The sequence below is a fragment of the Trematosphaeria pertusa genome (genome assembly GCF_010094035.1).
Source record: "Trematosphaeria pertusa strain CBS 122368 unplaced genomic scaffold BU26scaffold_34, whole genome shotgun sequence".
NCBI classification, from domain to species: Eukaryota; Fungi; Ascomycota; class Dothideomycetes; order Pleosporales; family Trematosphaeriaceae; genus Trematosphaeria; species Trematosphaeria pertusa.
The window spans coordinates 82,065-108,325 of record NW_022987245.1 but is presented as its reverse complement, the minus strand read 5'-3'; the positions used below and the strand labels follow the sequence as shown (position 1 = coordinate 108,325).

The window sequence follows — 26,261 nt, the reverse complement described above, 5'->3', positions numbered from 1 at the left end:
CGCGCTATAAGCTTAGCTCTAGATTCTATTAAATAGTCTAGAGCGTAAGCTATATCTAGAATTTGTCTAAAGTTAATTAGACGTTTATAGAGAGCTTTATAATAGAGATAGTAGTATTTAGTAAGAGCTTAGTATTTTTAGAAGATTTACTTATATAAGAGGTTTACTTATAAAGAACGTTACTATATAATATAAGTTTTATAGATTATTATAGAAATATAATAGTACTTACTAGAAGAAAACTAGATTTTTTCTAAAAGTTAGTTAAATACGTATAGCTTTTTAATTATATAATATATCTTAGTATAACTTTAATATTAGGTATAATATACTATAAAGAATATATATATATATTTTTATAGAAAAGTATTAAGGTTTCGCGTAGTTATTTAAGAAAAACTCGTTAATTTTCGTTGATTTTCCTTGCCAAGAAACCCTGGGGGGTTCGTTTGTGTGGGGGGTTCGTTTGTGAAGTACGTTAACTAATCTTACGCTCTGCACTGTTCTAAACGGCTCGTTAGTTGTAATAGAAATTATTTGTTACTACGACTTAAAACGGTCTCTTAACCCCGCCGCCTTAGAACACAGATTCCTTAGCGGAGAAGGCAAAGTTATACGCATGACCCAGCTATTGCTAGATTCGTGGATGCTGGTAGGATACCGGTATGAAGGTGGTGCGTCAGACCCATGCAGTCGCGGAGACTTGAATTCGGACTGGATGAGCAGTTCCTACAGTGATGCTGCCTCTCATGAAACGCACTACTCAGATAATAACTAGGATGAAAAGAGCGAGAAGGGAGACGAAGGCACAGAAACATACGGCCAACGAACGCGCAAGCCGTGGCTGCAGTTGGACGAAGTGCGTTTACGCTTATTAAGGGATAAGCAGGGTATAGAGTGGAAGGAGATATGTAAACGCTTCCTAGATCGGACTGAGGGCGCAGTTAAAGTGCGCTACTACGCATTGCAGAAGAAAGACCCGTGAGGCTATTGCGATCCTCTTTGATCCAGATGTCCCCAAGCATTTCTACGGTCGCATTCAGCGCCTTCCGGGCACCGCCAAATAAACCCGATCATCGTTGACTCTACGATTGTCGCCTTCGAGTGCTTACAGCCCTTTGAGCCATGTCGCACTCCAGCGGCATCTGAGAACCGGCTGTCGTTGAGGCGCCCTCCGTGCGTTGCATACAATGTCAGCGCGCACTACTAGTCTCAAGCGTCCGAGACGCGATAGCCGCAAGGGGCCTCATATGTGAGTGAGCGCGGTGTTTTGCTCCATATGCGGAAAGCGCGGGATGTGCTGGTTGGGTCCGGGCCACAACGACTCTAGGGTCCATGCGGCACCCTTGGTGCACAACGCTGTTGGTAGTTTTGCGATCGATATGTGGTGGCGGTGTCTTTGGTCCTGTTATTCTTAGCTGGGTTTAACGGCCCGCGATTGGTAGGCGTTCGGCGTTCATGCGTATGACGTCGGACTCAAGCAAGTTCTATGTCGACTGTCTCGTTCAGGCTTCGCAGCTATAGGATGGCGCCAGAGGTGGCTGGGGTAAGGGAGGGACGGGGTCGGAGCGGTTGGTTTGAGCGAGGCGCGCTGGACCTTGTCGCTGCAGTTGGCGTTGAGGGCGGGCTTCTGGCGAGCTTCTCTACCACCCGATCTCCCTGCTAACTCGCGGCAATCGTCCCAATACACAACCGCCAGCTGGCTGACCTTGTCCGCAAGTCGCCCAAGCGTTATTCTCCTCGTTATCCTCCTCATGTGTAACTTAGTGCTAGTTTCGAAGTGCGTGTGGACGGCGAAAGGGCGGAAGAGGATCGTGAATGTCGCGTAGACTGCGGGCGAGGAGCGCTTCGATGTCAGGCAGGAGAAGATGTCGGTGGGCCTCAGCACGGTGTTGCGATACTGTGGGATCTTTTAGTGGGGCTGCAGGAGCGCGGGCGCCTGTCTCGCAGTCTTGAGCTTTTTGACATGTGTCCTGAGCATCGTTGTCGTGTGTGTGGCAGTTTGTAGGGCGCTGAGGAGGGTTTACCTCGGCAAAGCTTCGGCTGCGCGTCATAATTACTGTATTTCCCCACTCAACGCACAGACCCCACTCAACGCACAGTCAACACCAAAACGCGTATATTTTCAACACCTCATAACTCCACCAATATGGACCCGATTGACGCAGCTGTTGAAGCTTTAAAATCCCTAGAGCTGGGAGGACCTCCTAATATATCCCAGGTTGCTCGGGAGTACGGCGTTGAGCGGTCGCGGCTCTCGAAGCGTTATCGCGGGGTTCAGGGCACCAATACATCACGGGCTGAGAAAAAGCGACTCCTCAACACCATACAGGAAAAACAGCTCCTGCAGTATATTAATAAGCTGTGTGTACGAGGCCTACCCCCTACAAGAGAGATGATACGAAATTTCGCAGCAGAAATAGCCCATCAAGAGCCTGGAAAACACTGGGTTGATCGCTATATTGCGCGGCATCAAATTGACCTTGTATCGCGATGGACATCCAGCATCGATAACCAGCGCCACAAAGCTGATTCAGCCTTCAAATACGCTCTCTATTTTAAGCTTTTGGACGATAAGATCAAGCAGTACGATATCGCGCCGTCAAATACATACAACATGGATGAGAAGGGCTTCTTGATCGGGGTGGTGTCAAAAATGAAGCGCGTGTTCTCCCGACAGCGATATAATCAAGGAGGCGTTAAGCAGGTACTCCAGGACGGCAACAGGGAGTGGATAACGACGATAGCTTGTATATGCGCCGACGGCAGCTCTCTCAATCCTGCCCTGATATATCAGGCGGCTTCTGGCAATATCCAGGATACATGGTTGCAGGATTTTGATCCTCAAGAGCACCAGGCCTTCTTCGCCTCATCGCCATCTGGATGGACAAACAACGAACTCGGGATTGCCTGGCTCAAGAGGTGCTTTCAAGAGGAGACGAAGAAGAAGGCAAAGCGCGATTATCGGCTCCTAATCCTTGATGGGCATGGCTCACATATTACTATGAAGTTTATTGAGTTCTGCGATCGAAATCGAATCCTCCTGGCTATCTACCCGCCGCATTTAACCCATACGCTACAGCCTCTAGATGTCTGCCTTTTCAAGCCTCTTTCAGCTGCATATACGAAAGAGCTCAGCGAATATATATACAACAACCAGGGACTCACATCTATCACTAAGCGCGACTTCTTCCGCTTCTTCTATAGGGCATATAGGATCGCGTTCGCCGAAGAAACGATCATCAACGCCTTTGAAGTCACTGGCATCTCTCCGCTAGATAGCAACGCTATATTGAAGAAATTCAAGGATCTAGAGCCTAAGAGGCCATTAAGCAGCGATAGTACGTCGTCAGTACTCTCTGCAAGCGATTGGCGTAAAATTGAACGACTCCTGCGAGAGGTAGTTGAGAATATCTACGATAAACGCGCCTCGCAGCTTTCTCACACGATACACGCGATAGCGACTCAAAAACAGCTCCTCCAGCATGAAAATGATTGCCTCAGAGATGCCCTTATTAATAAGAAGAAGCGCCGTAAGCGTGGCAAGGCATTACTACTCGAACCCTCCAAGGATTACGCTGGCGGCGCCGTCTTCTGGTCGCCATCTAAAGTTGAAGCTGCCCGCAATCGCCAAGCCCAAAAAGACGCCAAAGCAGAAGAACTACAACACCAAAAGGATTGCGATAAGCTAGCTAAGGAGCAGAAAAAGCAGGAGAAACAGGCTATGCTTGAGTAAAGGGCGCAGAAAAGGATAGCTGCACAGGAGATTAAGTTGCAAGAAAAACAGCAGAAGGCCGCAGAGCGCGAAGAAGCCCTACTTGCGCGCGCAGCCGAAAAGCAACTCAGGACTGATATACAATTGGCTAGAAAGGGTAAGGCGCGTAACCTCAAGGCTCCTGCACCTCCTGCTCGTGTTATTGAGGAGCCAGAGGTTGATGTTGAGGATCTATCGGTCATTGAAGGGGTGGTGGAGGCATCCGGCCCATCATCGCGCACTCGCAAAGTACGCCTCCCACAGAGGTATCGCACGTAATTTGTCGTTGCCAATCAATCAAACAAGCGTTCAAGAATGCTTCTCTAAAAAATCTCGTGATAATTAGATCTATATAGGGCTGTACAGCTTCAAAAGTAGTGGTGATGGCCATCCTCAAACTGTGCGTTGAGTGGGGTCTGTGCGTTGAGTGGGGAAATACAGTAGCGGACGCCTTACTCATTTGGTAAGCGGCTTCTGGTGCACGTGATAGTCGCCGGAGGCTGGGGCTGCAGATAGGTGGGGCACAATTTTAGGGCAAACCGGCTGCGGCCGCTTTTCATATGTCGGGCACCACCCACCTCGTAACCACCTCGCAACCGCTTGCGACGTTCTGCGCATAGTTACTCTGCTTAAAGCCGGCGATCCATCTCCTTTCCATGCGAAGAAATCTGAAGGTGAACAACGGTTGAACCGCCGCAACCTTAGCCCAGAACAGGCTGACGAGTTCTTGCTTCGGCTGTAGCCATCCTCGTAAACTTACAAAGCTTTGCAGAGAAGTTCGCGTCAGATTGTCGACTTCTTGTTGACTATGGCGGTAAGATCTTTTCTTTCTTTCCTCCCTTCAACGTACTTCTCGCTAACTGACGGTGTCACGTTCAGAGAGGGGACAAAGCTCTTGCCGGGGCAAAAGAAGAGGACATCCCGAGCCATTTTTTCCCTCCCGATCCGAACAAGAACCGGACGATATACTTCAAAGGCTTATATCTGTCGATCGTGGACAAGAAAACAAACGACGTGAAAACACACATAGACAACGAAACCCCCTCGACTGAATACCTCCCCTACGAGATTCCTGCTGGATATACTTGTTATATTAGAGTCGCCAGCGTATGGTTCGACGTCTAGGAAGAGATTGCATGTTGTAGCCCGAAGACATCATTTAGGTGGTATCCGTCTTCGTTACCACACCAGATGGTCAAGGAGACATCCTGTGTATCACCCTTTGGGAACAGAGTACCCCAGCAGCTTGTGGTCTGTAATCCTTGACTCCTCTCCCACTTCCATAGCCGACTGTTCCGGATGGCCGTTCTGTGTGGCTCGGGCCATTTTGAGATGTTGCTTGCTGGTCCATCTGTGTACATATGCTTCATTTCTGTGGGTAAACGCATCGAAACTGGGAAAGGGTGAGACGGCCGTGAATGGTATATCATGCACGTCCACCCTAACGAGGCTGGAGACGTCCCTCACTTCTTCATTGGTTGCCTTCCGCCTGCTCTTTGGCCCCGTCGTGCTGTTCCGTTTTCGTCCTTCACCAGCTGCCTTCCTGCGAATTCCTATCACCTGCATCCGCACCCTGCAATGCGTCCACGAAGCGTCGTTCGAGACCGGGGACCCGTGGTGAGGTCGCACAACGTTGCGCCAAAACCTCACACGGCACATCGAAAGACGGGTAATAACAGCGAGTGTCTGCCTGTCGATAAACGCCACGAAGGAGTATGCTTTCCTTGTACGAATTCACAGCTAATCTAACCTACTCAGAAAGGGATTCTGGTCACCCAAGAGATCGCTGTTGACGTCGACCATGTCGTCGTGCTGATGGTCACGGTACATCATCTTTGTATCGGGTGGAACATTGAGGGTATCTGAAGTGGATGGACCACATATGTGCCCTTCCAGATCAAGTTGATAAAACGCCTGTATAATTCCATTTGTTTGCTGTTATGGAGGCCACCATCGGCGGAGAGTGCCACCCGTCGCGATATGGAGTCCCTTATGCCGCATTCGTTCATCTGCCTCTGCAGGAAAATACTGTAGAATAGTTGCATGGCTTCCAGAAAAGCTAGGTCCATTCAAGGATTTCAGCCAACCCTTATGGCGTATGCGCGGCGGCGCAATCTGCATGTCCCCGCTTTGAGGGAGCAAGGGAAAGGATGGCTCATTCTCCATAATATATCATGCATGCTTCCCGGCGTCCTGCCACGCCTCAGAATTCCTCCTGCTCTCCCGCATCCTAGGCCAAGTGTCACCTTCATTCGTGCCCGACACCACCGCCGCCCATAAGCCAGACAAGCAAGTCAGTCCTCCGAACAAGCAGACGCCCCTAGCTTGTGTACAAATTCCTGTTAGAGCACGATGTCGCTCTAGCCTTCGCCATTAGATTTCCCCGGAAGTCCTCCATCGGTCTTGCACGGCGGCCACGGTCATCAAGCCATTCCTGTGGACGGAAGGGACCTGAGTTTCAGTTTCCACGAAAGCAAGGCAGACGAATGTCCTTCAACGTAAGACATGCAATTTCCTTTAACTGACTGTTCCGCTGACTGCCTTAGAGCCCCAGCCGAGAACGCGAAGACGCCTCCTCCCCTCGCAATTTGGAACGAGGTATTAGGGAGGGCCGTTATTGAGCTTATCCGTTGCTTCCCCTCCGGTAAAGCTTCACAGGAAAACCTTGTCGAACTCTATACGGGATGGTTCATAGCGATTCTTGTAGGGCCCCTGACCAATTTTGAATAATAACGTACTTACACTGCTTAGGCGATCTTAGTTTGCAATAGACACGACCGGCCTCGTCTCCTCGAGAAGGTCCAGCGCGTTATGCCCGGAGTACCCCAATACTTTGATATGTTGATCCTATGCTTATTTGGAGTCGCGAGGCACCTGGACGAATTGGCCAAAGATATCTTCGCCCTAGAAGCACGGTTTGATACGTTAGCATCTAAAATGATAAGGATGACGCTCAACTCACCGGGACTTATCACAAGCAATTTCCTACCTAAGTGCCGAGCTATACTGGAACCGGACCTCACAAGCCTTCGTAGTGAGGCAAGCACGAAAATACGCTCTAGAAGTAGCCGGTCGAATACCCATAGGCCACAACTAGTTCTATATGCCAGTATCTCAACAACTCCCCTTGATGCTCCTAGCAACGTCAATTCCTACGTCGGGAATTACCCAGTCGCACACATTGGTGGGAATGGTTTTACTTGCCAAGCACCCTATTTTAGTATGCACACTGCGCCATATCTCAACACTGCGCCAGATCTCAACATTGCGCCCTATGAAGCATATCCAAACAGAGAACTCGAATCACCGACGGAGATTGGGACACAGGGATTGGATGGGAACGGGTTGGGTAATGATGGGGACTTTACTCTAGGCTCCACGCCGAATGATGTTTTCTATAATATCTCATACGGTTTGTAATCTTCGGAAGGGACGGCTTCCGGCAGGAGTCCGATGTCGGTAGGAACGATGGGTGAAAGCGTCCCTGCCAGCTAAGTCTCCCGCTCGTATAGTGCGGTTCACTAGGTCCCTAGGCGACTTTGCATGGTGCATGCGCATGTAGGCCATAGTACCGGATCGAACCTGCAACGGTAGTCGCAACCAGCCCTTGAAGCGAGCCGCCTCTAATTCTAGCCGACTTGCATGTGCCAAGAGGACACTCTCAAAGAAGGCGACACTGTCTACTACGTAAACTTCGACACCATCGACAAGACTGTTATGACGACAGCTGTTAAGCGTGTTAGCGACACGTATGCAGAGCCTAACTGACCGTCCGTTGCGAGGTTTCTGCCCTTCTCCTTCGAAAAGATTAAACTCCAGCCGACACTGTCCGCCGACAACGCCTTGACGGGAGCAATACTCAACTCCCATGGCGCTGTTGCTGCACTGAAATTTCCACTCAGCAACGCTGCAACAAAGCCACTATACTGTATCCAGGCGCCTCGCATTACATCCGTCCTTCGACTCGTTCAGGATGGCAATACGGATGCGATACGATTTCCGGATTTCGACACCCGGCCCCTGCCGCTGGCTTCCGCCACTAGGATGGGGCTGTCGGAGGAGGACTTGGAACATTCGGTCACTGCCCTCGCCAAAACCCCAAGTCATGTCTGTGACACGCGTAGCATCGCACTGTGTTTCGCACACTGGCGAAGTCCAACCACATCCTCTGCAGACGGGCGACATCATCTTGGAGTTGGAGGGCAAGAAGATCTCACAAGCTACCCATATCTAGTGCCACTATACGCAGCACACCCTCTCTGCGTGCATCCTTCGTGACCGCCAAGAAATGGACGTGAAGGTGCCCACCGTCCGCGCCCTAGACGCCGACGTCACAGAATATGTCAAATTCTACGGTCTTTCTGCGCACAGGTCGACTTTTGCGGTTCGCTTAACGTTTCCCGATGTTCCTTCGGATGTGTACCTCGCGGCCGTCTTGCTCGCAAGCCCAGGCAAACTGTACAAGATACCTGTGCCGGCCTTCGTCGTCCGCATTCGAGATCGCAAGGTTTCCACACTAGATGACCTCAAGCAGATCGCGTGCGAGATTCCTGATGACATGTATTTCGACATGGAGGTCATTCTCTGGGGGAATCGACTTGAAAAGGTCACACTCAAGAAGAATGAGGAACAATTCCCAACGGAGGTGTGCAGCAGAGATCTTCCCTACTCCAAGGGCACCTGGAGCACGACCCATCTAAGAGCCAACAGGTGACGAGACTCAGACTCGACGACCGACGAGTCAGGCGATCAGACGCAGACGCCGGCTTCTAAACGCTAATCGGCTCTGGCCACATCTCTTATACTTCGTTTGCTTTGAAGGGTCATGACCGAGAAGGGCTTCGAAACGTGGTTTATTTTCCTTGGCGTGCTTTTTCTTGTTATGCAAAAATCAATGGGAAAGGTCCGCCGCGGTGGCGGGAGATGTTCAGAATTACAGGTGGCTTGGGCTTCAGCACTTTGATCAGTGTATTACGACCTCGCAGCGTGGACCTCCAGGCTTTCGATCGCGACCATCGGAGGACGCAGCGAAATCGACCCGTTCTCCGTAGAATGTTAGAATTCCGTGTTTGGATCAATCGACTAGTACCAGCGCGAGACGAATGGATTCAGGACGTTGGCCCCTGGATAGTTTGGAATTGTCTCCTTCGATGTGAACGACGTGACTTCTCGCTATGCAACTTGGCTCGATCACGTGACTGGTTCACCGCGTACCAGTACGGATGCCTCAGGAATCAAGGGTTTCTGGAAAGTGACCGAGTGGAAGTTTGAGTTGAAGGTCGGGAGAGGAGCTATAATCCTAGTCGTGAAGATACTGCAGCTGATGGTCCAGCGGAGAAGAAGGCTCCAAGAATGGGTATGAAGAGCTTGTACATTCCATTCGAGCAGCTAGAGGGAATCGTTAAGGGCGTGACGAAGTGTTTGAATCTAGAATGCGGTGCGTTCGCGGACAAGTAGTGCATGTTCGGAAGGAGCTATTGAGCAATAAATGTGGGTCAATAAATTATTAGCGAGGTTGTGGATTCTCTTCGTTGTGGGCAGCCTTATGGCCTTAGGCCCATATCCACGTGCACGACGGTGCCAGCGCGCGAATAGTTCAAGGTCAGGAGCACATTTCCAACTCGATAAATTTAAAATTGGTTAAAACTTCCTAGACTGGTCCCCTTTTCCGGCTTTATTCGGCTTCCATCAACATCCATATAATTGAGGAGATTCCCAAGTGGCCCAGGTGGCATCCAAGATCGGGTAGTGCTCGGCGCGGTCGGTACTCTGGTCTCAGCGTGGTCGGGGCGACGAAATTCGGCAGCCAATTCATTCAACTCGGCGTCACAGTTGAACAAACTCGAGTCTGGCTCCCGAATGGCAGCCTCTCGTGGTGCTCGCTCCCAGGGATGCCTAACTCTGGATTCCCAACATCACATTGGGTTGCTTTCGACGCAGGAGGACAGTACTTTGGCGGTGGTCCGAATTTCTCCGGGCCAGAAGCTGGGACGACTTGAATCGGGCGATTCCAGCGAAAGATGATAAAGAGACACATGCCTAGACGCTGGTTGCGAAGAGACCTCGCGATCCTTTACATTTACACGACCCCGTTTCCCAAGATTAAACGCTGAACTGAGAGTCCATAAATACGATTCTTCGTGCCAGTTTCCCAAATCTTCGATCCCGGGTCAGGACTTGCGTTCTCACACGACACCCTTCAACGACAGTCAAACTCTCTAAACCCTCACGCCTGCACGGTATGCAGATAGAACATAATATGGCGTCGAACCTCTTCCTTGTCTCCTTCAAAGTGACAACGGGGACACTTCGTTCGTTGTCGATCGGGTTGCCTGCTCTGTTTTGCGCGTGGATGCCGTTCAGGCTGTGGTTTTGATGCGGCCGCATCTGTGTGGCCAGCGTCGTTCTGGGCCTTGCTGCGCGGGCTTGAGCGACCTTTTCCACCAAACAACTTATCGAGCATCTCTCCCGCAGAAGCTCGTCGGCTGGGGTCGATGATCGCCATGTCTCGGAGCGGATTGAGGATAGGATCGCGAGCAGCCTCTTGTACTGCCCTAACCTTGAATTCATTCGTGTCGAATGGCTTCTCCCGGAACCCATCCACGTTCAGCGCGTAAGCGAGAGTGACAAAGAGGGACCAGACATCTACCTTCGACGTCTGAGGGTTTGTTGGATTGGACAGCAATTCGGGGGCCATATAGATCGGCGATCCGGCGTACGATCGGGCGTCAGTAATGACATTCGAAAGGCCAAAATCCGTGAGCTGAAAGGTATAGCTGCCGGCTGGTAGACGTGTGTAGAGAATGTTCTCTGGCTTGACGTCTCTATGGACAATGCCCTTGTATGCGAGGTGATCTAGCGCTTCGAGCATCTCACGGAGAAGGGAAGTCGCCTCATCGTTTCGGAAGAGATCTGCACTAATCAGGTCTTCTAGGTTGCCATCTTTGAGTCCTGTGAAGACTTCAAGGTGCGTCCCTCCCCAGCCTTGCGCTGATATGAATTCCACGATGTTTGGCTGTGAGAACTTTAGCTAACACTCATTAAAATGGGGTTCGGGGCTGGATATGGCTCACGTGAGACAGGCTGGCAGATATTTCCACTTCCCGTTTTAACAACGTGTACTGCTGCGACTGAGGTCCAAGTTTTGGCCATGGTATCAGCTTGAGAGCGAACACTTCACCGGTGTCGACATCCACGGCCTTCCAGACCTCGCCGAACGAGCCCTTTCCGATCCTTTTTTTCGTATAGTACCTGATCTTCTTCGCCTGACCTTGAACGCCCGGTGTGAAAGTGCCTGGGGTGTATTTGATAGGAGTGTGAATCCGGGTGGCAGGCTTGGATGTTATGACGGTTGCCGTCTCGTCGTCCAAGGTTCGGGTGTACTTAGGATGGTCCTCTCGGTAGCTGATACGCTCTTTGAGATCGTTTACAGGCTCGTGCCAATGTATCATAAATTCAAAAAGATCGCAATGACTGCCGCCGAATCCGAATATGTTATTGACCTTTTTAGCCACGACAACCCAGCGATCGGGGCGCTCCAGCCTGGACGGAATCTTCATGGCATTCTGACCGAAGGTCTGGGTCGACCCGTTGGACGACTGGTCCCAGAGTATGATCTCATTCGTGTGGCAGTGGACATCGAAAGAACAATGGATCTTCGAGATGCTCGACCCTTCGACGGTGATGTCGCCGAGGCGCCCAAGCGTCGCTAGAGTGTAGCGGGACTTGGAGCCGATGTGGGTGCCGATGTTGAGCCCGCGTGTTGGTTCTCCGCGCGTTGGCTTTCCGTCTTCTTCCTCTTTTTCTTTCAGGGGATTTTTTACGGCTTGGGGAATGAGCGAGACGAGGTGGATGTTGTCCGGATGGTCGAGGACAGACTTAGCTCGATCGTTGAGAGGTACGAGCGAAAAGATGGCAAGAGGGTGAGGCTCAGGGAGGACCATGATTTAAGGTCAAAGTTAGACGACAGCACGAACGACAAACTGCTAAGTGTACGAAGAAAATGACCTTGTACGGTTGGGGGTTCGCAGAACAGATTGCAGCTTGGTTTGGAGGGAGAACAGTGGAAGCATACTCAACTTCACAGCTCAATCTCCGTCATGCCCATGGAGAGAGAACTGGGAAGGCTGGGGATGGAGCCAACCGCCGTGGTTGAAAATGAATGGCAGAGAGGCTTCCATGGCTACCATCGTAAAACCAGTAGGGGGCGAGAACCTGCAAGGCTATCTAAAAAAGAGAAGGCGGCGGCTAGAAAGCGCCGGACGCGCGCGCTACGACTGGCTGTGGGTCTGCTCCCGAGCTGGAGAGAGCGGGGAAGTTAGGCAGCAGCCAAGGCAGCAGCTCAGCCTCCCGGCGGACCAGCCACCCTTGTTAGTCAGCCACCCTGGTTAGTCAGCCACCCTTGTTAGTCAGCCAAACCCTTCAACATCTTGCCCGCGCTGATTCTGCACGACTCTCGCTTCCCCCATCCTCCCGCGCATCACCTTTTTAACTAAATTTCATGACGTCCTCCTTCCTGCTGTCTTCCTCTACCTCTACCTGCCATGTCCTCCTCCTTCAACATCAGCAGCCAGCGCCGCGTTTTGCCGCAGATTATCGAAGCCCTTCAACGGTTAGCAGACGATCCGGAGCAGCTCGGTCGCGAGAGAGCCCAGCGCTACAGCGAATCTCCACCGCCGTATCCATCATCCGGCGAGGTGACGCAGCCCGACACTCCCGAAGAGCGCCCCCGTGTCGACGAAGAACAGCGATGGAATCGATTTTGGGACGACCGTGATCAGTCGATGCCATGCTTCCAGTTTGAACGCCAGGTCAAGAGGGAGATGGAAAGACTGCAATATCAGAGCGAACAGGGGCGATTTGGGCGGAAGCAGACGCTCCCCTTGGATGAGACTCAGGATTACCTAGTGAACGCCGAGAACAATGTCCGGGCCCGTTGGGTAGAGCAAGGCATTTGGAAGGAATGGTGGGGCCCGGCCTGGCCGAAGGGACTAGGGACGTCAGGGCCGCGGATATTCGCCTGGCGTCATAAAGGGGGACCCAGCGTTCCCGGGGGCATTGGCAACCTCGCCCGCTGGGGACATGAAAAGAGGCTCGAACCACCGCTAGCACTATCGCAGCCGGAGCCCGAGCCGGAACCGGAGCCTGCCATCAATACCTTCGTGTTCAAATTCCCCACCATCGAATCAGAACGAGAAGACCCTAGATCTTCTGGGGAAAAGTCAGCGGCTGTTTCTGCAGAACAAAGGCAAGCAGTTCAGCCGGAGCCAGAACCGGAGCCGGAGTCAGAGTCGGAGCTGGAGTCGATACCCGAGCCGGACCCCCTCACAAAATCGACCTTCCCAGGATTATTCGACTCGGTACCTCGGATCCGGAAAAAACATAAGATTCCCACTGCAGAGTCGATAGTTATTTCTTGGCGCCATATCTCAGATATGCTTCCTGCCGGATATCAACTCAATCCTTCAGCATCACGTCCGTACTACCAGTTCCTCTTTCAGGCATCCAAGGAGAGCGAATGGATCAGAGACGAATATCAATATGAACGACACACCGGGTTTGTCGACATCGACGCCAAGGCCTACGAAAGCGTCAAGAATATGTGGATCGAAGACAAGATTTGGAATCCTAAATGGGACCAGCTTCCCGGAATGACGTGGATGCATGAAGAAGACCCTGATGATCGGCCACAAACTCCTGATATCTTTAAGGAGGGACGTGAGGAGCGTCGTCAGAGACGTGAGGAGCGTCGTCAGAGAGATGGGACGCCGCCCGGTCCGGACGAGATCGATGAGATGATTCGTAAGAAGGGCCGTCAGATGTGGGGACTGTCGCCTAGTCCAGTCAGCAACGGCAAGCAACAACTTCATTCTTCAAGACCGGGACCTCCCCAACTAAAGCCAGTGCTTGATGTCGACAACAACCGCGGAGGCGGCAACGACATACCATCATTTCCTCGAGATGTCAACGATTCCAGCGGAGCGGTCGCCCGACCAAATGACAGAGGGAGGAGGAGGGAAAGCGCAGGTCGCCTTCCCACAGTCCCTGAAACCCCACGACTCGCAGAAGAGCCTGCAGATGGAGTCCTCCGGAGCGTGCGCCAGTCCAAAGTGGAGAAACCGAGCAAGGCAAATGCTTCTGCCCCAAACCGCCGTCTTCGGAAGCACAGCCACCGCGCTAATGAACCCGGTCAAACATCTAACTCGCCGGAAAATGGCACGTTACTCCCGCCACGGAACGGCACTAATAATCCGGTCCCCGAGAATGAGCAAGCCGCTCCCGGAAGACGTACCCAAACCAGCAAGCTGTCTTCCCTTACGCTGGCACAATCGAAGGCCACGGAACCGGAGAGCAAACCCCAAGGCCAACTGCAGACCAACGGCCGGAGCAAACGTGTGGCCCTTGCGCAACTATTATCTGAAGCGCCCAACGGTCTTGGAAGACAACACCACTCTCAAGCCGGGCTTCACTCATCAATTGAGGTCAGTGTGCCGCGAAGAAGTGCAAGGATAGCTGAGCTTCAAAAGGCCGGACGAGGATCTGAGCAAGGTTCCAAGGCGGGAATAACGCTCAAGCGTAAACGTAGCCCGTCAGCATCGTCCACAGACCGCGATGGTGAACGGTCGAGGCCGAAGCAGCGCAACACACCCACCTCGGCAGACCGTCATCAGATAAGGAAAATACCAAGCAGTGCGGATACAAGGGCGAGAGCAAGGCTTCGGCAGAGGCCATCTTGATTTAGAATTGGGCATATTGTTCCTCTTTTGTAATTTAGGGAGTTGGTAGGGTGGGTACCAGTATACCTAAAAAGACGGCTGAATAGGAGAAAGGTAATGTGACAGATCAATACGCGACTATTAGCACTCGTTTCTTCCAATTCCCTCCGGCGATCTGTTGTCTCGTACTAAGCCGCGCTCGGCTGATCACGTGACTGGCCCACCGCGGACCAATGCTGATGCCTTAGGAATCAATGGTTTCTGGAAACTTAGAATACCAAGCCCGACATGTAGATCCCCTACGACTCAGTTGAGCGACGCATCTTCGAAGGCATGATTTGCTCCTTCGTCATGAAGCTACTGTACTCTACAAGACCGCTTTCGCCAAAAAGGAACGCCTCTTTCCTTCCAGTCTCCCAAATGGCCAATGTCCCATGTCCCATGTGCCGTCCTCTGTCCCCCATGTACGGCACGCGTCGGCCTTGAGCCCCCGACGCCAGCGCGCATGGCGACAACTGGTGTGACATGACGTTTGATCCCGGGCATCAGTGCCAAGTCTCCCCTTCCCGAAGCCTAGTCCGCTCCTCCTTGTGCAGACCGCTGCAACGTGTGCCAGCGAAGGTACACAGCGCCCTCGGTCCTGTCCAATCGACCAGCTATCCACGCCAACGGCTTCCCATCCCTTCTCCATGCCAACAAGCGCCGCTCCTCCTTCCGCTCCCACCGGCGATTTGTGCGGCCTGTGGTTATCAGACAAAATAACATGTCGTGACTGGCTTTCTTTAAACCCTTGGTCCACGAACTATTCCACTCGGTCGCCTGCGCATGGCACGGCCTGTCATTCTCGGGCTATCTCCGGTGTGGCGACGCTGATCTCATCCCCCCTTCCAACGGTTGTATTCCATGTATAAGCCTGCTGTCGACGCGCTGAATACCTTCTTATACAGGCGACTCCCTGCCGTCCCATCTCTCCACCCGCACCGACCGTCTGACCATATCTGCTCTTTCAGCTTTTCGCAAGCACATGCACCCAGCCGAACGCGCGACATCTCCAGCCTGCCTCAGTCGCTCCGACGATGGAACCATTCTGAAGATCCACAACCCGCGATACGACATGGCGCAGCCTTTCATATTCCGTTGGACAGGTCAGCATAATGATGAACAGTCAAAGAAGACATTTCTGTACACAGATTGGGATGTTCTACTTGACATTACGAAACGGTTAAGTGGAGACCCGGCATGTGTCTACCAGGGCGACTACCACGCTGGTGGACGTCATATTGTTCGTCGCATTGACCTCCCAAAGGAGGGCAAATTGTGGATTGCACGCATACCAACTATCCCAGATTCGTTCGGCTCAGAATTGGACGGAAGATGGTGGAGAAGTGAGCAGCAGTTCACGATGGAGAGTGAGATTGCGACAATGAAATTCATTGCGCAGACCACCGATATCCCTGTGCCGAAAGTGTTCGGTTACAAAACATGCCTCGATGGGAATCCAGTTAAGCTGCCTTATCTATTGATGCAATGCATTGAGGGGAACATGCTTTTCGACCTCGGCGGTCTAAATGTTCTCACTGATGAGCAAAGAGCTAAGCTACGCAAGTCAATAGCTTCGATACAAGTTTGTCAACCTCCCCAATCGACTTTCAATAATCTAACTTATCCAGTGCCAGCTAGCGGATGCATCGTTGAGCAAGCTTGGTAGTCTTGTCTTGAAGCCTAATGGCGACACCGACATTGGACCACTTCCAGCTGCATTTGGCTTCGAGGGGCCATTTCATTCGACGGCAGACTATTTCTTGTCGTGGGCAGACCACAATACCAGTTTCAAAAATTTACATCGGCTCAGAGAGCCGAGCTTAAGGCGGGCTGCGGAATCCTTCCCTCGGCGTCTTAGATCGGCAATTGAAAAGCTCATACCCGCCGGGCACTCGAGCAAATACCCGATCGTGCACCCCGATTTCCTGATGCACAACATCCTCCTGAACGACGAGTACGAGATAGTGGGCGTCATTGACTGGGAGCACGCACATTCAGCTCCCATTGAAGTCTTCGGCGCACGAACAAATATGTATGCTTGGTTTGATTCCAAACGTGCAGCCCTGGGTTGGAACGAGGAAGGGAGGCAGTACCTGGCGGATATTGCTAGCAAGGAGAAACGCATGAATTTATCACAGAAGCTATCCAAGACATTCGGAAGCCTGCTAGGAGACCTTGGTCTGTGTATGCAGTATTTTGAAGAGGGGAGAGCCAAGGAGAGAAATTCGTTGCCCATGAAATATATTATCATTCCTCCTGTCCTGCTAGCCCCTCTGCCAAGTATAGTATTACTAATAAAGACAGCGCGGCGAACTAGTTCGACACGTCGGCCGTCCGCACCACGTACACGACTACCCGGCCCCCCTCCTTTACCATCGGTACCCATGTGCCGGTGTCGAATAACCGGTGCCGAATAACCGGTGCAAGTCCGCCCGCAGCAGCATCCCGTTCAGTGCAGCCGCCGATACGGAGCGAGGGGGGATCGGGAGGGAGGATGGAGAAGACGGAGGGGAGGTCGGCGTCGGTCTTAGGGACGCGCCAGTGATCCTACAAGACGTAGACGGGGTATTTGTCTGCAGAGAGTAACTGTTAGCGGCGCATGGCAATGGCAAATTGACTGCGGCTGTAACTAACGGGTGCGATGGCTCATAGAGTAGAAGACGTTGCCATCAGCGGCGACTTGTTTTATATAGGCGCTCTACTTTAGGCGATTCAGAGCTTATGTCCGACTTTTTCCCTCCCGCGCGAGCGTGATTTTCCAGATTTGGGTTAGGGCCGCCAAGCTCGCTTAGGAAGTTCCGCACCGTAGGCCACCCAAATTATCTTCAACACCAACTGGAGAAGACCACGACCAAGGACCTCTTCTTCGACCACTAACCTCTGATCATACAGCCATCATGGGTCGTGGACCGTAAGTTACCCACTTTGCCCTCCTTTCAGCAGAACCTCTTGCTGCTTCCTCCACAGCGCCATTGTTCCTTACCCTTTTCGCTACCCCGAGAACTTTCGCTGATATCGTGGGCAGAAAGAAGCATCAGAAGCGCCTTAGCGCGCCCTCGCACTGGCTCCTTGACAAGCTCTCTGGTACGTGACGATGACGCGCAAGCGACTGTCTGTTTCCATGGCGTTGCTGACATCCTCCAGGCGCCTATGCTCCGAAGGCCTCTCCCGGTCCGCACAAGACCCGCGACTCGCTGCCCTTGGTCATCTTCCTCCGAAACCGCCTAAAGTATGCGCTCAACAACCGCGAGACCAGGGCCATTCTCATGCAGCGCCTCGTCAAGGTCGACGGCAAGGTCCGCACCGACCACACGTATCCCGCCGGTCTCATGGACGTCATTTCTCTCGAGAAGACTGGCGAGAACTTCCGCTTGGTGTTTGACACCAAAGGCCGCTACACGGTACATAGGATAACTGGGGAGGAGGCACAATACAAGCTGGGCAAGATCAAGCGCGTTCAGCTCGGCCGGGGCGGAATTCCCTACTGTGTTACGCATGATGCGCGAACGTGAGTTTGTCGCCTCTATCAGCCGTTGGGCACAGTTTGGGCAAGGTGCTGGAGGGGAGCCTCAGGCATCAGGCATCAGACAGGCTCTGAAGCTGTCTTGAAATTGTATACTGAAGGACGATACAGGATCCGCTACCCCGATCCTGCCATCAAGGTCAACGATACGGTCAAGATCGACCTCGCGACCGGCAAGATCACCGACTTCATCAAGTTCGACACTGGTGTCATCGCTATGGTCACTGGCGGTCGCAACATGGTACGCCCCTGCTGCGTCTGTGGCTCAACGACTTGTGCTGATCGCAGAACAGGGCCGTGTTGGTGTCATCACTCACCGTGAGCGTCACGACGGAGGTTTCAACGTCGTCCATGTCAAGGACGCTGTCGACAACGAATTCTCCACCCGTGAGAGCAATATCTTGTAAGTTGGATCTCGGACTCCTACGTTAAAATGCCTGACATGATTCCAGCGTCATTGGCCGTGAGAAGCCGTGGATCAGCCTGCCGAAGGGCAAGGGTGTCAAGCTCACCATTGCTGAGGAGCGTGACCGCCGCCGGGCACATGCTCTTGCTGGTCACTAAGCGTGGAAGGAGGGCGGATGATATAAGGTTCATATGGGCGAGTCAAGGTTGGCTGCCAAGCCTCTGATTCCAAAACAGGCGTTAGTCTTGCGTGGGGAGGCTTAGGGGTCTAGGTCACTCTGCATATCAATGAACATCGAAAAGAGCATTCCGCAAATGAAGCCACGAGATTGTCAAGTGAGATGTGGTGGCGCGAGTGGGTCACGGGGGATCAAGTAATAACAGCGTCAGACAGTCTTGCAAGGCTCTGGCGACTATTTTTGGGGCCGTTCTGTAGCGCCCGAAACGTCGCGGCTCTTGGAGAACGATACCGGGAGCGGCTCTAATGCTCAGGAATCGTCAGGGGAAGAGCGCCATTGCCCAATGAGGGCGCTGTGTCAGACTAAAACATCAGGGGCTAGGCCAGATCTGACACAGAGGCTCTTCACGTTGAGGTGCTTGACGCAAAGAGAGTGGTGACCAGGGATTTTTGATTGCGACCATAGGGTGAATGACGGGTTGACAGGGGGCTGGTGATGTGACATTGTCTTAGAAGTGAAAAGAACCGATAAGGAATCGACAGGCTAGGTAAGCAATAGTATTCAGGGGCTAAACTACGCGCACGGGCGGATGCCGGTGTAAATACAAGACGTAGCTCAAAGAGCTAAGAACAGACAGAAGCGGCCGGGACTTTGGGGCACACCCAGGCCTCGTAACCGTCACTACAACATTCCCCCCAGCGATGCCTAAGGCTCGCAGACAGCCACGACATACTCGAATGAAAATTTACCAATTCAGAGGGGCAGCAGCGCATCAGGATGGAGTTTCCTCGCATCGCTGATGCAGCTATTCTCTCCGCCAAGGTTATTCTTCGTCGCCAACGACGACTTCCATCTCACCACGCATTGTATGGAGCCATCCTCCCCATGTAAACATCCTCGATGCCTAGCACTCTTGTATCCTCCTCGCCGCTGCGACAAGGCCGAGGTGCGTGGACCGTTCGATTTTCTCGGCGACTAGCGATGCCCATGCCTCCTTCGCCTCTCTTGCCTCCTTCACCTTCCGTGGCTCCTCTGTCCGACGGGCCGGCTTATGGGCAGTCGCTGGTGGAAAGGGGAAGCGGGTTCGGCGGATGCACGAGATCGTTACAATCTTGTGTAGAAAGCGTTGCAGGACGCTCTGGTGGCAGAGTCCTCAGGTTGAGAAGGGGAGAGGGTGAAGCTGAGGATAGAAAGATGGCACAGAGGCGCGTCCAGCGGTCGGAGTTTGCAAATGTATAGGCCGGAATAGCGGGAGGGCGGGAGGGCGGGTTGGCAAATGGTGTTGTAACCCGAGCGAGGGCAGAATTTTCGAGGTTCGCCGGATGCACAAGGGAGGCTTCCAGCGAAGAAAGATGTCCAAGTCGGGCTTGGGACGAGGAATGGAGACCGGTCGATGATTGGAGGGTTGAGAACGCCGACGACCGCCAAAGGGAGGCGGGGAGCGAAGGAACCGCGGGGAAATTGGGGGGAAACCAGCAGAGCAACTCAGGCGGCGCAGACCATCAAGTTTTACTCGGCTTCCATCAACTAATGTGCATATATTGGGACTGGCCACCCTCAGGAATGCACCGGAAGCTCAAGAGCAACCACGATCCCTTCGACACTGACAGTCCTCGGTGGAATTTGCGAACGCGAAAACGACAGTGTCCGCTGACCGAGTCCATTATCCCACTCCCAGACGCTCCCATCCGGAAACGGCCATGCCGCACAAGGAAGGAGACATGGAAAGTACGAGAAACGAAGGAAGCAACCAATATGATGTCAAGCTTAAGGTGCCGCGGGCCGTGCAGTGATGCGCGCAGAAATGATTGAAGATGGAAGAAAGTAAAACGGACGCCGTCTGAGGAAGGTTCTTGTGGCGACGTCAAGGGCAGCGTCCACCGCTAGGTATACACAGGCAGATCGTGTGCGTAGTAGGGAGCCAAACGACAACAGATGGAGATCGCTTCGCACTCAGCGCTTGCTATTCACAGCATTTCTTCTCGGCTTTTTTTATGCACCTTGTCCAGTAAATGAGGTGTCGGGGGTGATATCTCCTGCGTCAACAATGGCCGACTGGCTGCCATGCTCCCCCGGTATAGATTCTGGCTCCGTGAATGATCGCGAGAGATGATGACTTTCCAAGTCTTGCGAAAGTCCGGATTCCTCTAAGAGCAGCGGGACTTCAAAGTCGAAATCAGACGGGAGCTCGTCAATGACAGAGCGGATTCCGTCTAAGTGCTTTGGCATCCATATATCATAGACGTTCTTGGTGAACTTGTATGCCGACCACTTCTCTCTGCCTTCCAGTTCTGTGAAGTCGAAGGTGCGGATGGGGTGACGATAAAAGGTAGTGTCTTTTCCCTTGATCACAGGGTAATGGCCGTAGATTCTTACCGACCGGTGGTCGTGGGAGATCGAGAAGGCCAGGATTTGCCGGTGGAGCTCTTGTTCGCGCTTTACAAGGCGGAAAAGCTCGACGATCGCTCTGACTGCAAGGGTCATGCTGTGAGCATTCTGCCGGTCTGCGATATCAAGTGCTGCAGCACCGCATTTTACTTCGCACGTTAGGAACGGGAAGTACATATAGGACGTGGCCATAAAGAAGGATTGGTCGCCAGCGATAAAGTCGCCAATGAGGGGTGAAAGCTTGTCGAGCTGATCTCCTGTAAACGCCTCGCGTTTAAATCCCACGGAGTAGTCAGGCTGCGGACGAGTACCAGTTAAAGGGATGGCGTTATTCCAGCCTTCGTTGACACTTTCAATAAGACATTCAAGTCTGGCGCTACGTGTAGCCAGAGCCTGAGCTGATGGAACGAGTAGCCGACTAATGTCTTGGATAACCTTCGCTTCGTCCCGGCCATCCATCATGTCGCAGGTCTTGCTGAATATATCATCGTCAAATAGCGAGGCCTGAGGGATGTTTTGCTCCGTCCCTAGCAAGGTCTGCCAAAGACGCTTGCTATCCTCCTTGATTCCCTCCTCATTTGTGCCTACATAATTGCGCATGAAACTGCCCTTGGTTTCCAGTAGGGTCTTATAACGCGGATCCTGATATGGTGCGGTCTTCTCCTCTCTCGGCCTTTGGTCGCTTGGTGTATTGGAGCCAGCCGCGAGGAAGCCCGACTCCGATCGTTTACGCCGAAGGGAAGGTGTTGACTTCCTCCTTGCAAGCAAATGACTGATTGCGTCCGGCTCAAAATATTCCTTTGGCCAAGTTTGTTCCTTCCGCCAATGATCGATGGGATCAATTTGGGTACTCCTGCCGCAAAATGGTGCTTCTTGATCGCTCGGCCTTTCAACGGTGAAGTCTGGAGATGTCCGTGGTCGCTTTCGGAGGGGCGCGGGTAGGTGGTCGTCGTTAAGCGGGTTTTCGACTTCACGCGATCGCTTTCGAGCCTTGGATGGCGGAGCAGGCCGCCTGCCCTACAGAAGTTAGCTTGAGTTCGCTGAAAGAGCATAGCAGAACGAAGTCGCATACCTCTTTGCACAGGGTCTTGTTCGCCGGCAGAGGGTAGTGGTGCTCGGTGTTTTCGCTGTACTCCGGGTTCAGACGTGCGCTTCTACGAACATGTCTCTGCGCGTTTGCTTTGCCGACACCTTGAGGATGTTTCCCTACCGACAGGTTAGCGGTGGGCATTTGGTTGTGGAATCGGCGAAAGGTGCACCTTTGCGTACAGACCGTTGCCGCCGGTCCTTTTGGGCGGCTAGCTTTTCGCGATAGCTGGCCATGTCGACTGGCAGTTGCGGGGGAAGACAGATCTCTTTATGTTGCCGCCGCATTTGAGGCTAGTGGAAGGATGCGGGAGGGAGAAGTTGGTCGAGTGGGGAGCTGGAAGGCCGAAAGTGTTGGAGAATGCGATGAGCCGCGATGCCCAACACCTGTTCACCTGTTGGGCATAGCGTGAAAGGGTGCTTGGGTGCCTGGGTGCCTGGGTGCTTGGCAATGATGGCTCGTTTAGCCTCAGCCTCAAACGTGAGACAGCGGGAATGAGCGTCTTTGCGCCGTTTCGGCGTGGCAGCCGTGCGTGTGAGAGAGAGTTACGCCAGACGCGAGGAGGAGAGACGGCGCGCGAGGGAGCAGTGCTACAGTACGGCGACGTGAGGCCATGCGGCGGGCTGCATGTCTCTCCACCAACAGCAGGTAGTCTAGTCTATCTCGTGCCGGCGTCTTCTAGCCGGCTTCGGTCAACTGTGAACCGTCGTGGTGGCGCTGGGCGTCATTGGCCGCGCATGGTTCCGTCCCGTCTTTCCTGCTTTCTCGCCAGCCCTTCAACAACACCACAGCCCCCGCAGCGATTGCCCAACACCCAACACCGAAGCTGCTCGCTCGCTTGTGGCTCAACATCATTGCGCGCGCCCGGCCGCCTTCCCAATGCCCACTGCAAGCGCTGCCGGTCCCACTGAAATCGTCGCTCGTTTCGAGGCGCCGCGCGTAGAGACCGTGTTCGACCCTGTCTCACCAGCGCACCGCCCGCTTGCATTCTCCACGCCCGCCTCCGCGCTCCACGCCCGCACACCCTCAACACCGCCCAGAGTCCTGGAGGCCGGTCTGGCGAGGCCGCATCTTTGCTCGGGCTCGCTCTATTCTTCGCTGCCACCATGCTGCGGCCGGCCACGCCCCTATCTATTCTATTCTTCGTCGCCTTCGTACTGCTGCTCCTCTCCACGCTCTCGACGCCCATCATCAAGGCCATCCCGCTCGCTACCTTCCGCGGCGTGAACTTTGGCGTCTTTGGGTACTGCGAGAATGGCAGCTGCGACGGGCCCATGATCGGCTACGACACCGGTGCGTACCGCGAGAGAGGCGCATCCTCCGCGCAGCATCGCAAGACTCCCCCAGCATAGCCTATGCGCAGACTGACAATTGCAGATGGCCTCTTTGCCAATGCCCCCGACGACGAGTTCTCCCTGCCCTCGGCGACCCGACATTCGCTCTCCTCCATCCTTATCGTGCATCCGGTGGCCGCCCTGATGACGCTGATATGCTTCTCGCTCGCTGTCGCCGCACACTTCCACTCTCCGGCCCACTCGCCGCGCTACCTCCTCGCGCTCCTCATCCTCACATTCCCGACGCTCCTCGTGTCGCTACTCGCCTTCCTCGTCGACATTCTGCTGTTCGTTCCGCACATGGCATGGGGAGGATGGATTGTTTTGGCAGCCACCATTATCATTGTCGCGAGTGGAGTGGTAACGTGCGCTATGAGGCGGACTCTGGTCAGTCGCAAAGCGAGGAAGAAGAGGATAGCAGAGAACGCAGATATGAACGGCGAGAATTACTACACGAACCGTAACGCTGTTGCCGCGGTGGCTGAGACCTTACCAAAGGCTGAATCACCGCCTCCGATGTCTAGCGACACGATGATGTCCGGAGGAGACAAGATGCCTCGGTTCGCAACCTTCGAGCTCCAACAGCAGAACGCGCAGGATGACACAATACCACTTAACGCCCGGAATCCTTCGCTTAAGACGAACAGCAGCGGGGGGAGGGATGGCTCAGACAGGTCAAACCCATCACGAGGTCCCTCAGGCCGCGGACGCCAGCCGGTTGACCAGTACGGAAACCCGATCCCGCCGATGCCAAACGACCCGTATATGATGCAGAACCCAGCGCGCATGGGCCCACCGCCGAATAGAGGAGGACCGTACGCGCGTGGACGAGGTTACCCACCAAGAGGTGGCTACGGTCCTCCAAGAGGCGGATACGGCCCACCACGAGGAGGTATGCGAGGCCCGCCACCACCAGGATGGAATGGGAACGGAAGAGGGATGCGCGCTGGACCTGGACCTGGACCTGGCCCAGGTCTTATGCCAGGACCCGGGCCCATGGGTCGAGGTGCCCCACCACCTGGATACAACAATGATTACTACGTGCAAGGTGTGCCGCCGCGCCGTGAAGTCTCACCGTATGCCCCTCGAGGCACGTCGCCGCCTGCTCCATTGCAGCCTCCAATGCCGATCGGGCAAGCCATTGAGATGGATTCGCGGACCGGTACTCCTCCGGTGAACGGTCAGAATTATGGTCTGAGAGAGAGTGACGGGGATGTTCAAGGAATGCTCGCTCTGCAGCAGGGTGGTTTCCCAGCTCAAGCTCCACAACGCCGACCCTCAGGGCCCATGAGCCCGTCGAGTGCATATTCGCAGCACGAGTGAGTGTAGCCAACCGGGAAGATTCCCGCGTTGAAGCAAATACAGTCGCTAACATTGTCATAGGGAGCAGCAATATCTTCCAGCGCGAGCAAACTGGAACCAGAACCCAAATAACCCGTCAGACCAGACGCTGCCGACCACTAGCAGCAGCAACAGCCGTGGCCTCTCACCGATCCAAGACTCTCCCGTCGAATTGCCTGCGCAACTATCGACGGTCGGCATGCCCAACAATGACAGGAGTTCGGACTACTACGAGGACGTGGACCCTAGGTTCGCCGAGCCTGTGAACAACCCACCTATGCCAGCTTCGTTAATGCCGGGCGGCCCCAATCCTAATCTCAACGTTTCCAATCCCTCCCTCAACACGAGCGACCCAAACCTATTACGAACCTCTTCGTACGAAGACATGGCTGATGGGTCTCGATCGCCGGCAGCATCAGAAGCGTCTCACTTTACGTCCGTGTCACAACGCGGCGTAAATCCCAACTGGCGACCGCCGCCCGGCCCTCTTGTGCCAGGACCGTATGGCCCGTACGGGCCACGGCGTCCGATGAGACCAGAAGACGTGATTCTAGAGGCTAACGCTGCGAACCCCGACTTCGCCATACCGGGAGCTGAACTTGGGCGGGGACGAGGAAGAGGCCGAGGTGGTGGTGGCCGTGGCGCACCACCCGCCACTGCAATGGACAACATGGGCTTGGGGAATCAAGGCCGATACCCCGGCGCTAGTGCCATATAGTGTTGGACCTAGCGCGACATACCGATGCCCATGGGATCTATCATCTATTTTGAACCAGCTGAGGACTGGTTTCTCCGTTTCGACGCTGCGGTCTGGTCATCGCTCGTAGCGACTGTCTTTACCCTACCCACGCTTCCCTTCACAACTTCTCTGTTCTCAGCTGGCGCTGTTGTTCCGATATCCGATATCCGGTAATCGAATATCATTCGACATGTCGACATATCGACCTTTCCTCGATTACTCTAATGGGGGCTTCTCTCTCCCGGCATGGATCCATGTTATGACTACTGCATTCGGCTTTGTATAAAAGTAACCTCTTCACGACCACCCGAGGGCTTCCTTTACCATCTTGATTCTCGGACGGAATGACTGACCTTGAGATGGGCACCTTTCCTTAGGGCATCCAGTTCTTCACCCCCCAATCTAATCGACTGATGGGACGGGAAGCTACCTTTCTGCATTCTATATACTTAATTTCTAGTCCGCATGTCGGGGCTCACACTCCTTGTGTAGCCGGCTGCGTAGGAGTTTCGACGATGATTTCATTCTTCGCCGCCTCTTTCATTTCCCTTTTCCTTTACTCCTTCAAGGTCAGCATCTTGGACACAGGGCTCTCAGTGTAACAATTACGAACGCGTGTCATATCTCTTTTTTCTTCTTTCATTCTATCAAGGGAGCACGGCGTATACCTCTTCGGCGCGCGCAAAGGGTTGGGCTGCGCGCCTTTGTCGGCGGGCTCGACGGGAGCTCGTGTATGGCGGGTGCGGGTTTGAGA

The 26,261-nt window shown here is 53.6% G+C and overlaps 9 protein-coding genes across 9 annotated transcripts; 6 read left to right on the top strand and 3 right to left on the bottom strand.

Moving 5' to 3' along the window:
- Positions 1–4,636: 4,636 nt before the first annotated feature.
- On the top strand, positions 4,637–4,879 carry BU26DRAFT_443074 (uncharacterized protein; the record flags this gene model as incomplete). The annotated part of the gene is made up of 1 exon (XM_033824533.1): positions 4,637–4,879. A coding segment is annotated over one exon (243 nt), but the record flags the coding sequence as incomplete, so codon positions are not given.
- Positions 4,828–5,498, bottom strand: BU26DRAFT_239343 (uncharacterized protein). The gene has a single exon (XM_033820990.1). It carries the CDS (start codon positions 5,411–5,413, stop codon positions 4,970–4,972), a length of 444 nt encoding a protein of 147 aa, XP_033675257.1. The 5' UTR covers positions 5,414–5,498; the 3' UTR covers positions 4,828–4,969.
- A 2,544-nt stretch (positions 5,499–8,042) lies between these two features.
- Positions 8,043–8,591, top strand: BU26DRAFT_611787 (uncharacterized protein; the record flags this gene model as incomplete). Its single annotated transcript, XM_033836087.1, has 2 exons — positions 8,043–8,399; positions 8,465–8,591. The coding sequence occupies 2 exons, from the start codon at positions 8,043–8,045 to the stop codon at positions 8,525–8,527; spliced, it is 420 nt and encodes a 139-aa protein (XP_033675256.1). The 3' UTR covers positions 8,528–8,591.
- Positions 8,592–9,885: 1,294 nt separating this feature from the next.
- On the bottom strand, positions 9,886–11,804 carry BU26DRAFT_239298 (kinase-like protein). Its single transcript, XM_033820989.1, has 2 exons — positions 10,828–11,804; positions 9,886–10,769 (listed from the first exon to the last, which is right to left on the bottom strand). The coding sequence occupies exons 1-2, from the start codon at positions 11,695–11,697 to the stop codon at positions 9,981–9,983; spliced, it is 1,659 nt and encodes a 552-aa protein (XP_033675255.1). The 5' UTR covers positions 11,698–11,804; the 3' UTR covers positions 9,886–9,980.
- Positions 11,805–12,211: 407 nt separating this feature from the next.
- BU26DRAFT_526143 (uncharacterized protein) lies at positions 12,212–14,751 on the top strand. The gene has a single exon (XM_033830673.1). The coding sequence runs from the start codon at positions 12,298–12,300 to the stop codon at positions 14,488–14,490; it is 2,193 nt and encodes a 730-aa protein (XP_033675254.1). The 5' UTR covers positions 12,212–12,297; the 3' UTR covers positions 14,491–14,751.
- Positions 14,752–15,583: 832 nt separating this feature from the next.
- On the top strand, positions 15,584–16,928 carry BU26DRAFT_443133 (uncharacterized protein; the record flags this gene model as incomplete). Its single annotated transcript, XM_033824535.1, has 2 exons — positions 15,584–16,093; positions 16,140–16,928. 2 exons carry the CDS (start codon positions 15,584–15,586, stop codon positions 16,926–16,928), a joined length of 1,299 nt encoding a protein of 432 aa, XP_033675253.1.
- Positions 16,929–17,364: 436 nt separating this feature from the next.
- Positions 17,365–18,744, top strand: BU26DRAFT_470934 (ribosomal protein S4e). The gene is made up of 6 exons (XM_033825366.1): positions 17,365–17,422; positions 17,537–17,595; positions 17,656–18,019; positions 18,146–18,275; positions 18,328–18,437; positions 18,487–18,744. The coding sequence occupies exons 1-6, from the start codon at positions 17,409–17,411 to the stop codon at positions 18,596–18,598; spliced, it is 789 nt and encodes a 262-aa protein (XP_033675252.1). The 5' UTR covers positions 17,365–17,408; the 3' UTR covers positions 18,599–18,744.
- Positions 18,745–20,610: 1,866 nt separating this feature from the next.
- On the bottom strand, positions 20,611–22,329 carry BU26DRAFT_572930 (uncharacterized protein; the record flags this gene model as incomplete). The annotated part of the gene is made up of 3 exons (XM_033834284.1): positions 20,611–22,023; positions 22,079–22,212; positions 22,266–22,329. The coding sequence occupies 3 exons, from the start codon at positions 22,327–22,329 to the stop codon at positions 20,611–20,613; spliced, it is 1,611 nt and encodes a 536-aa protein (XP_033675251.1).
- Positions 22,330–23,102: 773 nt separating this feature from the next.
- On the top strand, positions 23,103–25,703 carry BU26DRAFT_239220 (pali-domain-containing protein). Its single transcript, XM_033820988.1, has 3 exons — positions 23,103–23,386; positions 23,471–24,746; positions 24,811–25,703. Exons 1-3 carry the CDS (start codon positions 23,200–23,202, stop codon positions 25,484–25,486), a joined length of 2,139 nt encoding a protein of 712 aa, XP_033675250.1. The 5' UTR covers positions 23,103–23,199; the 3' UTR covers positions 25,487–25,703.
- The last annotated feature ends 558 nt before the right edge of the window (positions 25,704–26,261 follow it).